We start from the raw sequence: 9704 nt of genomic DNA, 5'->3' as shown, positions 1-9704 counted from the left end.
TCCTGAAAAGTTGAATAGTTTTGGACGTTGTAGTATCATTTCCACAATGACCGACTGCTGGCCATCCTGAGTATCTGTCAACATAGACGAGGTAAGCCCTACCAGCACCACTGAAGAAATCTGCAGACACGGACTCAAACGGTCTAGAGGGTGTGTCAGTATTGGTGAGGTATGGTTCTTTTTGTTGACTTGGGAGCATGACCTAACATGCCTCGCATGTGCGAACTACTGTACATTAGAGATGTCATTATTGGTACTTGGCCACCATACGGTTTGTCTTGCTCGTCGTTTGGTTCCTTCAGTAACGCAATGACTGTCGTGAAGTCTCGTCAAAACCTGTCATCGAAGGTTTAGTGGCACTAGGATTCTTGCACCATATAATATGAGGTTCCCATCTAAAGATAATTGGTCACGTACTTTCCAGTAAGGTAATAGATCTTCTGGAAGTGCCTTGTTTGAGGGGGGAAATCCTGTTATCACTTGTTCGATGATCTGTTTGTAGGTTTTGTTGGTGAGTGCTGCACAGCGTATTTCTTCCAGGATGGGGTCACTAGATGAAGTGTCTTGAGTAGTTGTAACTGGTCCTGCAGAGATAGAGAGGTTGCTTATATTGGTGATGCTACGTATTACAGCACTTCTGATGCACATACTTGTCTCATTTCCCAGGGTTATGTCGTCTTCCATAGGTGTGTCCACTGGGGCACGTGAAAGAGCATCTGGTATGCAGAGGTCTTTGCCCTTGCGCCATGTACTAGTGAAGACGTATCCTGAAATTTTCTCTTGTAGTCTCTGTAGTCTTGGATTTTCGATACTGTCCAAAGTATATGAGTTTAGTAGTGGAATCAGTGGTTTATGGTCAGTTATGTGACTAAATTGTGCTAGACCTAGGAGATAATATTTGCATTTCTTCATGGCCCACACTACTGCAAGCATTTCCAATTCGATTGTACAGTACCTTCTTTCCACATCTGCCAAAAAACGTGATCCACATTGGACCAAACGCCATACACCTGCATGTTCTAGTAAGAGGGCGTAACCAATACTGTTGAGCCTTGATGCGTCCGTCTGTAGCACCGTTGGTAGAGTATGGTTGAAATGCGCCAATATGGGGGGTTCTGCAAGTGCTTTCTTCGTCTTCAGAAAAGCTGCGTTATGATCTGATGTCCATATAACTGAATTCTTTGGGCTCATAAGTGGTCGAAGAACTTGTGTGGTTGAAGCGATGTCTGGAGTGAATTCAGCCAATTGATTTACGAGTCCCATGAATGACCTTAAGTCTGTGATATTAGTTGGTGCAGGGAAGTCAGTGATTGCTTTTATTTTATCTTTGTTAGCTGCTATACCTGTCTCAGAAATGGTATATCTGCAAAATGATACACTGGGAGAAGCAATTCACATTTTCTCAGTATTCAAAGTTATTCCATGAGCAAGACATCGGTTCAAAACGTCTTTGATACGTTGGCAATGACTTTCAAGGTCGTCATCCCATATGATGATATCATCGACAACTTTAGCGAGGTTAGGTATTCCTGACAAAGCTTTGTCACCTCGACGGTTATATTCATCACCAGTTGAGCAAAGGCCCATTGGTCCTCGGCAAAATGTGAAGTGTCCTAGTGGGGAGATGAATGTTGTAAGATGATGGTCTTCTTCCGCCAGTGGTATTTGCCAGTAGCCATGTAGTGCGTCAAATGTTGTAAAATATTTTGCTTTTCGATCGATACGCCTTATGGCTTCCTGTGGCGTCAGTGAGGGGTGGGTTAGACGATCCACTTGAGTATTAAGTTTCGTCATGTCCACGGTGATCCACACACCTCCTTCTGGTTTGGGAACTGCAACCATAGGATGGCAGCATACAGATGGCTGATCTCCTGCTGGTGCTATAATACCTTGAGTGACCAGTGATTCTAGTTCGTTCTTGACGTCTTCTTGCCAAGCATATGGCACTTATCTTGCGGTATGAATGGCAAATGGCTTTGCATTTTCCCCGAGATGTATTTTCATAGGCGAACCAGACATTTTTTTTAACCCTTAAGGGACGGCATAATTTATCAATGTGCAGCACCCCAGACCGGGGAAACTTTGAGGTTGACAAAATAAAAAAAAAATCACATCAATGGAAAGAGAATGACACGTACATTCACACTGTATAAATAAAAAATTCTAAAAATTTTTCCTACCTTCCAGATGAGAAGTTGAAAATGACTATTTACAACCCCTTGTGGGGCCTCATTTACAAGACAATCGTAAATTTTACCAACTTATATATGTTTTTTCTAATAAATAAGTTCTTAGGATTTTGTAAAATTATTATTACTGCTCACACAATATCAAAAGATAAAAAATAAAAGCAGTAACAAATTTTTTGCATATTTGTTGTAAAATATTCATGTAAGTTTACGAGAAGGAAGATTCAGTAACTTTTTTTTTTACTTTTACATGCTTTTTCTAATATTTCTTTGCAATTTTCTTTGTAAAATTACATTTACAACCGACATACTATCGTAAAAGACAAAAACAAAAAACAACAACAACCCCTTCATATATTTACAAGGAGATTTACAAAAAGACTCATGTGAGAAAGAGGTGGCAGTACCTTTCCCCTTGAAGTCACAAGCATTACTGATACTGGCCTAGCTCTCACGTCTGTATAAAAGTTGCCATTAGTGAATTTATAACATGTAGAAGTACTGGCACCCTTGTTTCGAATCATTATTACCATAAAATAACATTGGTGCGTAATTCTGCTTCACACTGGAGCGCAATCCATCCACCTTCACAAACCTGTTTTACTTCACACTCAAGCTCAATCCGTCCACTAAGGGATGATGCAAAAGGTCATCCTTTGTTACTAACACATCAGGAAATTGCTGAAGGGCTTGATGTCTGCTGAAGACTTTCTTGGCGGTGATCCTGATGATGAGAGGCGGCAGGGAGTTGTTTTGAGATTGACCTTGTTCACTCTTCTTCGGTATTTGTTGAGGAAATTCCAATCCGAAGGGCTTGAGCAGTGAGACCATGATAATAGAGGTCGGGAGAGATTGGGCATGACATTTATCCCCAGTCGTGCTCTCATTCCCAGTACGTCATAGTGCTTGCATGGATCCCAGGACGTTACCGTTGAAATACTGTCGTCAGGGTTTTGTAGTCTCAGGGTATCAGACGAGTCAAAATCTTTTAGTTGAATTCCCAAGCTTTGTAAGTGTTGTCTACCTATAACAGTTGTGTCTGATCCTGTGTCTGGAATTACATCTAATAGTCCTTGCTTGTTCCCGAATACTATTTGTAATGGAATCACAGGACAAGGTGGTCCTATTTTTCCAGCATTGATGGCTCTGACATTAGCCTCAGATTTTAAACTTGATATGATCCCTTGATTTTGATTGCCCTTTTGGTTAGGTGAATGTCCTCTTGAATTGCTTTGGTGGGACTTGAAGCAGATCTTTGCGAAATGTCCTTTTTTGTTGCATGTTGCGCACTCTGCGTCCTTTGCTGGGCACTTGTTTCTAGGATGACGATCACCTGCGCACCAATAACAAGATTGGCCTGTATTTGTTTTCTTCTGCAATGCTTCTTCTGGGGTTGCTTTCTTATTTGATGAGGCTTCTTGCTTGTTTCGATGATCTTGTTTCTTCATACTCTTCTTGTATGTTGAAATTGCATTCATTGTGCCTTTAGCTGGTTGATACTCCACTTGTATGGCACTTGAAGTCCTTTGTGCTGCTTCACGAGAACGAACAACAGTCAGGAAGTCAGATAATGATGTATTGGCTTTCATTCTTAATAAATGCTGCACTGTTTCATTATCCGTTAAACCGACAAGTATTGCATGTTTCAGCTGATTATCAACACAATTGCTTCCTTTACACAAGTCAATATCATCAGCAATTTGCTTCAATCTTACCCAAAAGTCGTCGAAGGTCTCCCCAGGTTGTTGCCTGCATTTGGTGAATTCCAGTCTTCTAAGAGATTCATTCCTCTGTTCCTTGATGTGGGTTATAATTTTGTTGATAATGTCGTCCACAGGTAGAGTTGAATCAGGTTTCACTCCCAAAGTGTGATCTAAGACACGCGAAACTTCATCTTCTAAGCAAAGTCTCAAAGAAGCAAACTGCTCTGGTTGAGGCAATGTATGAAAATCAATAAGGGTTGTATAATCGCTCCATTTTAACTTCCATTCTTGAGCTCCTCTAAGTGAAACATCCAGTTTTAGCTCTCAGGTAAGTGAACCTGAGCTTTTTTGGTGCAGTTTGTAGTGGGAGTTGTGTGAATACCCTGCTGTATACTAGCCAAAATTTTAGCCATTTGTTGATGTTGTTGCATAAAATGCTGTTGTTGCTGCATGAGTTGCTGCTGTTGCAACAATTGCATTAAAACATCATTGGTTGAGGCTGAAGAGGTAGGGGGGTTGATAGAAGAATCCATACTTGTAGCTCCGATATTCTCAGAAGGCGTAGAAATCCCTGTAGCATCTTTATTCTTGTTTTTGCCGCCCATCGTAAGATGTCTCTCGTCAGTGATGACTTAACAGTGAAGGAGATGACGTCACGGAGTGGAGGAGGAAGGCGGGAGAAATGACTGCCGCTCTCCGCCGAGTCGCTGAGTGCGTGCGTGCGAGAGTGGCACTGACAGTGTGATCAGTTACCCGATGACGGTGTTTGAGAGGGAATACAACAGGAAGCAGAAACGGACATGAAAAGGGGCCGTGTGCTCATTAAATGATGAATACAAGTCCCTAAACGTAATACACACCGTAACATTGCCACACTACACTTTATGCACTACACTGCACTTATACACTTCACTGCGATTAACTGAAAAGTCAGTATCACTTTGAAAATGACGAAAAGTTTACAGTTCACTTCGCTTGAAACACTGAGCTGATGGCGGGGTTTCCTTAAAACTTTTCTTTCGAGTTTTTTACCACTTTCTCATAATCACTGCGCCATCTTCTTTGGGTGTAATTCCCAGTATGAGGTAGTGAATGAATACCGGTAGGTTCTTTTAAAATGGTAATGTATTCTCGAACAGAATTAACGTATACAAGAGGATACAGAGATGGGAGTTGCGTCGGCGTGTGTTCTTATTCTTCTTCTATTCCCTACCATTGTAGCCAGATGCAGTTACTCATATCCTAAAAATGATATAATTATGTAGCAGCAGAGATGATATTGAATGTAGTGTGTATATATATACTAAGATTACAGATTCCCTATTGCTCCTGGCAATGATAATACATGTGGGTATTTTTACGTGAGCCTAAACATACAATGCTAAATGTGTTGCCAAATTGGCAATACTTGGTTGACAATAAAACATCACGATCCGTTGCGTGATTCGATCTTGATGATTGTCGTACAATCCATAGCATGTCTTCATGTTTTTTTGCGTTTATATTATTAGTTTCAAAATATTCCATGTTTAGTTTGTTTAAAATAGGATTTAAAGGGTTGCCCATGCTGCACCCGAATTTTTGTTTATAGAATGACTCCCAGAATGAAAAAAGTTTATTTGATACACATAATTCAACTAACTATATTATTTTATCTAGGGCTAGTGGGAAATTATCTGAATAGGGGGCTAATTTTTCCCTCAAAACCTGTAGAACGTCATGTACTGGTACTTTGGGAATAAGGAATCTACATCGAAATTTAGAAGCATTATGTTGTGAAGTGGTATACGTGTTTCTTTGAATTTGTGACAGAAATCTTCAGAATGTTTAATGTGACTGGGAGAAAATGTGCCTAAGAAAGGGAAAAGGAGGCCGATTAACAACTTAGAAATTTTATCATTGAAAGCTCCGGCACATGAGATGATAGGTCTACATGGAAGTTATCTTTATGAGTTTTGGGAAGGCCATAAAAGTAAGGTAGTTTTGGGTTGAAGACTTTATATTTCTCCAGTAGTTCAATGCTCTTATTGTTTTTGCCAATTAGTCTTACTTTTCTTAAAAAAAAAATTCTGTGGGGACGTTTTGGAGGGGATTTTTCGTTAATTTGTCAATGTATTAGTGTCACTAAGGAGTTGGTTGATTTTGTCGAGGTAAAAGTCTTTTTCCATAATCACGATTTTGCCGCCTTTGTCGGATTTACTTATTACAACATCTAATTTTTGTAGCGAGCGGATGGCTTTCATAAATCTACGAGGGACAAGGTATTTCTTATTAAGGTCAGCTACTGCATTTAGTAAGATGCCTTTTAAACTTATCTCTTCTCGGCTGTAATTTTTATCAGATATGAATTTTGAAAAGCAACAATGAAATCTAGGTTATTTTTCCGGTCTGGCATGAGGGCAAAGCATAAACCAAGGTTCAAAACTAAGTGTTGGTTAATGGTGAAGGGGGTGTTTGATAAATTTAAAACTTTATCTTCTTGCTCATGATTGTTTCAAGTGCTATATGTCTCGTATAATTTATTGCAGCAGTTGTCGGTTCAAAAGCCAGATGGTGGAATCAGCATGGATTAAACAAAGAAATGCAATGAAACTCTCAAGATGCGCTTGGGATTCAGATATTAAAAATAAAATCTTCCTCCAACCAGCGATTAAAAGATTAAAGAGAAATTGTCAACTGGAGTGATTTAACGACTAATTTGTGGATCTTCTGTATAAATACCGCTTTTCTGTATTTTTTTCTGATTCACTATTTGCCTGAGGAGAGAGAGGGTTTGGTCTCTGAAATATAACCTTTATTTTCCACATTTTGGCGTTTCTATGGGCTCCCTTATATTTGATGGAATTCTGTTTTAACAGAAAATATTTCACAGTCGTCTTTAGCCCATATGGAGTTCAATCGTCTTTCTACGTCTCTTTGCTCACATCCAGAAGTCAAGCCCGATTTTAGTAAGTTCGACAAAGAACTGAACAGATTACGACTGAAGAATCAAAAATACTTTTTAGAAGAATGTCTGAAGGAATAAGTCCTTCCGAAAATGCACGGATTCGCGAGTTGGACCCTGCAATCTGACCCCTTCCCTCTCTCACACAAGATATTCCTGGAAGAAAGAATTTATCTGGTTTCATTTTTTGACATTGTTGCCTATTGTCACAAGTCTATTCACTAATTAATATATATTGCTGCAATAGCACTTGAAGGTTCTTTTAGTCTTTTAGAAGATGTAGACGAAGTGGTGATAAACAAGTATATGGGGTTTTTAAAGTTTTAATTATAACATTTAGCAAAAAGATATCTAACATATAATTGATAATAAAAGTGAACAATATGGAACAGTCAAGTGAATATAATAAATGACAAACAAATATCAATAAGTAAAACGGCCATTACTATCAATAATGACTTTCACCACCTTCAGTACCAATACGTAACGAAAATAGAAAAATTATTTTTAGAAGATATATATATATATATATATATATATATATATATATATATATATATAATATATATATATATCCAATAGGTATCTTATTTAATAATATATATAAAATAGCAATAGGTAATAATAACCAAAATACAAGGAAAGATACCGAGTACACTCAGGGATACTGTCGCGGACGGCCACTTATCCCTTTTGCATAAGGCCACAACCCTCAAACATGCTTTCGTGCCTTCGACCGGCCAATAAACACTTCCCTCGATCATAGCGATCAGTGCACATCATTTAACTCAAAACACCAAACACCAATACTTCGGTGCCGATAAACAACCAACACCGACGAAGAGCACTTTCAAGTAGGGCTGATGTATAAAATCCAAGGTGGCAGGGATCTCGAGCTCTTCAGCAAAGCAGCACCACGAATGAAAGTTATGATTCCTGTTTCACCTCGGAAAGAGAGACAAACAGTATTTAAACAACGGTCTAAAACAAGTTAAAACAACCAATCTTCATTACTTATCTGGTAATTACAGTTGGGTCTTTTAACTCGAAATCGCTATATACATACAAACATTACTTATTATGATGTAAATATAGTAACAACATAAATACTAAACAAATATATGTGCATTCACCTATAATAGAGCGACTCATTCCAAGAGACTATCCCGTAAGGTTACTTAATAAATAGCAGCACTTGGAACAATCTTGAGCAACAAAGATAAAGTTTTAAATTTATCAAACGTCCCCCCATCACCATTATCCAGCACTTAGTTTTAAACCTTGGTTTATCCTTTGCCCTCATGGCAGACCTGAAAAATAACCTAGATGTCATGGTTGCTTTTGACAAATTCATGTCTGATAAAAGTTACAGCCGAGAAGAGATATGTTTAAAAGGCATCCTACTAAATGCAATAGCTGACCTTAATAAGAAATATCCTGTCCCCGGTAGATTTATGAAAGCCATCTGCTAGCTACAAAAATTAGATGTTGTAATAAGTAAATCCGACAAAGACGGCAAAATCATGATTATGGACAAAGACTTTTACCTCGACGCTAACACTTATGGCAAATTAACGAAAAATCACCTCCAAAACGTCCCCACAGAATTTTTTTTACAAAAGTAAGATTAACTGGTAAAGACAAAAAGAGCACTGAACTACTGAAGAAATTTAAAGTCTCCAACCCAAAACTACCTTACTTTTAGGGCTTTTCCAAAACTCACAAAGATAATCTTCCATTCAGACCTATCATCTCATGTGCCGGAGCTTTCAATGATTAAATTTCTAGGTGGTTAGCCAGCTTTCTTTCCCCTTTCTTAGGCACTTTTTCTCCCAGTCACATTAAACATTCTGAAGATTTCTGTCACATATTCAAAGAAGCACATATACCACTTCACAACATAATACTTCAAAGTTTCGATGTAGATTCCTTATTCCCAAAGTGCCAGTGCATGACGTTCTACAGGTTTTGAGGGAAAATTAGCCCCCTATTCAGGTCATTTCCCACTAGCCCTAGATAAAATAATATATGTAGTTGAATTGTTTGTATCAAATGACATCTTTTCATTCGGGCAGTCATTCTATAAACAAAAATTCGGGTGCAGCATGGGCAGCCCTTTAAGTCCTGTTTTAGCCAATCTCTACATGGAATATTTTGAAACTGTAATAATAAACGCAATAAAACCTAAAGACATGCTATGTGTGAGATATGTGTAGATATCTTAACATTTTTGGGATAATAAGTAGTGCAACTTCAATGAATTTCTTTCAAAATTAAATGCATTAGTGCCTAGCATCAAATTTTAAGTTGAATGAGAAACAGGCAACAAAATTCCTTTTGATGACGTTCTGATAATTAGAGACACGACAGAATACAAATTTATCAAATACAGAAAGCCAATTTTCTCTCTGTCATACATCCATTTTATAGCTATTGTAACATCCCTATCAAAATTGGCGTAGCCAGCAATTTATTCTTAAAAGCCTTGCGAATTTGCTCCTCGGATTTCATGGAAAAGGAAATTGAACTAATCTGTAAGCAGCTTTCATCTTTAAAGTACCCTGACCATTTAATTGAGAAATCGACCCACTAAGCAAACACTATTTTCTACTGTCCCCACCTTAACAAGACCAGAGAGACCCCCAACAATAAAATAAAAATCCCACACCTGAACAGGATTAAGACGTTGGCACAGACGCTTGGAAACTCTAACCTTTTGCTTTTACCTACCCAAATACCTGAGCCAAATCCCTGATTAACGTCCAAAAAAACCAGTCCCCAAAGACACAGGAGTTTACGAAATACCTTGCCTCGATTGTGACCAACCTTATACAGGCTTCACAGGCAAATCACTCCCCCAAAGATTAA

At 38.4% G+C, this 9704-nt stretch overlaps 1 protein-coding gene across 1 annotated transcript in view; it reads right to left on the bottom strand.

Moving 5' to 3' along the window:
* Nucleotides 1–339: 339 nt before the first annotated feature.
* LOC136842441 (uncharacterized) overlaps nt 340–9704 on the bottom strand; it is a 78006-nt gene continuing 68641 nt past the window's right edge. Inside the window, exons 4-6 of the mRNA XM_067109787.1 lie at nt 2857–4116; nt 1535–1832; nt 340–1363 (exon numbers count right to left, since the gene is read on the bottom strand). Of these exons, the coding sequence (XP_066965888.1) occupies nt 340–1363; nt 1535–1832; nt 2857–4116 (2582 nt within the window). The remainder of the gene's footprint in view (nt 1364–1534; nt 1833–2856; nt 4117–9704) is intronic.

Source organism: Macrobrachium rosenbergii, chromosome 2 (genome assembly GCF_040412425.1).
Source record: "Macrobrachium rosenbergii isolate ZJJX-2024 chromosome 2, ASM4041242v1, whole genome shotgun sequence".
NCBI lineage: Eukaryota > Metazoa > Arthropoda > Malacostraca > Decapoda > Palaemonidae > Macrobrachium > Macrobrachium rosenbergii.
Note: the sequence above shows the minus strand (reverse complement) of the source record. Positions and strands in the feature narration are given on the sequence as shown.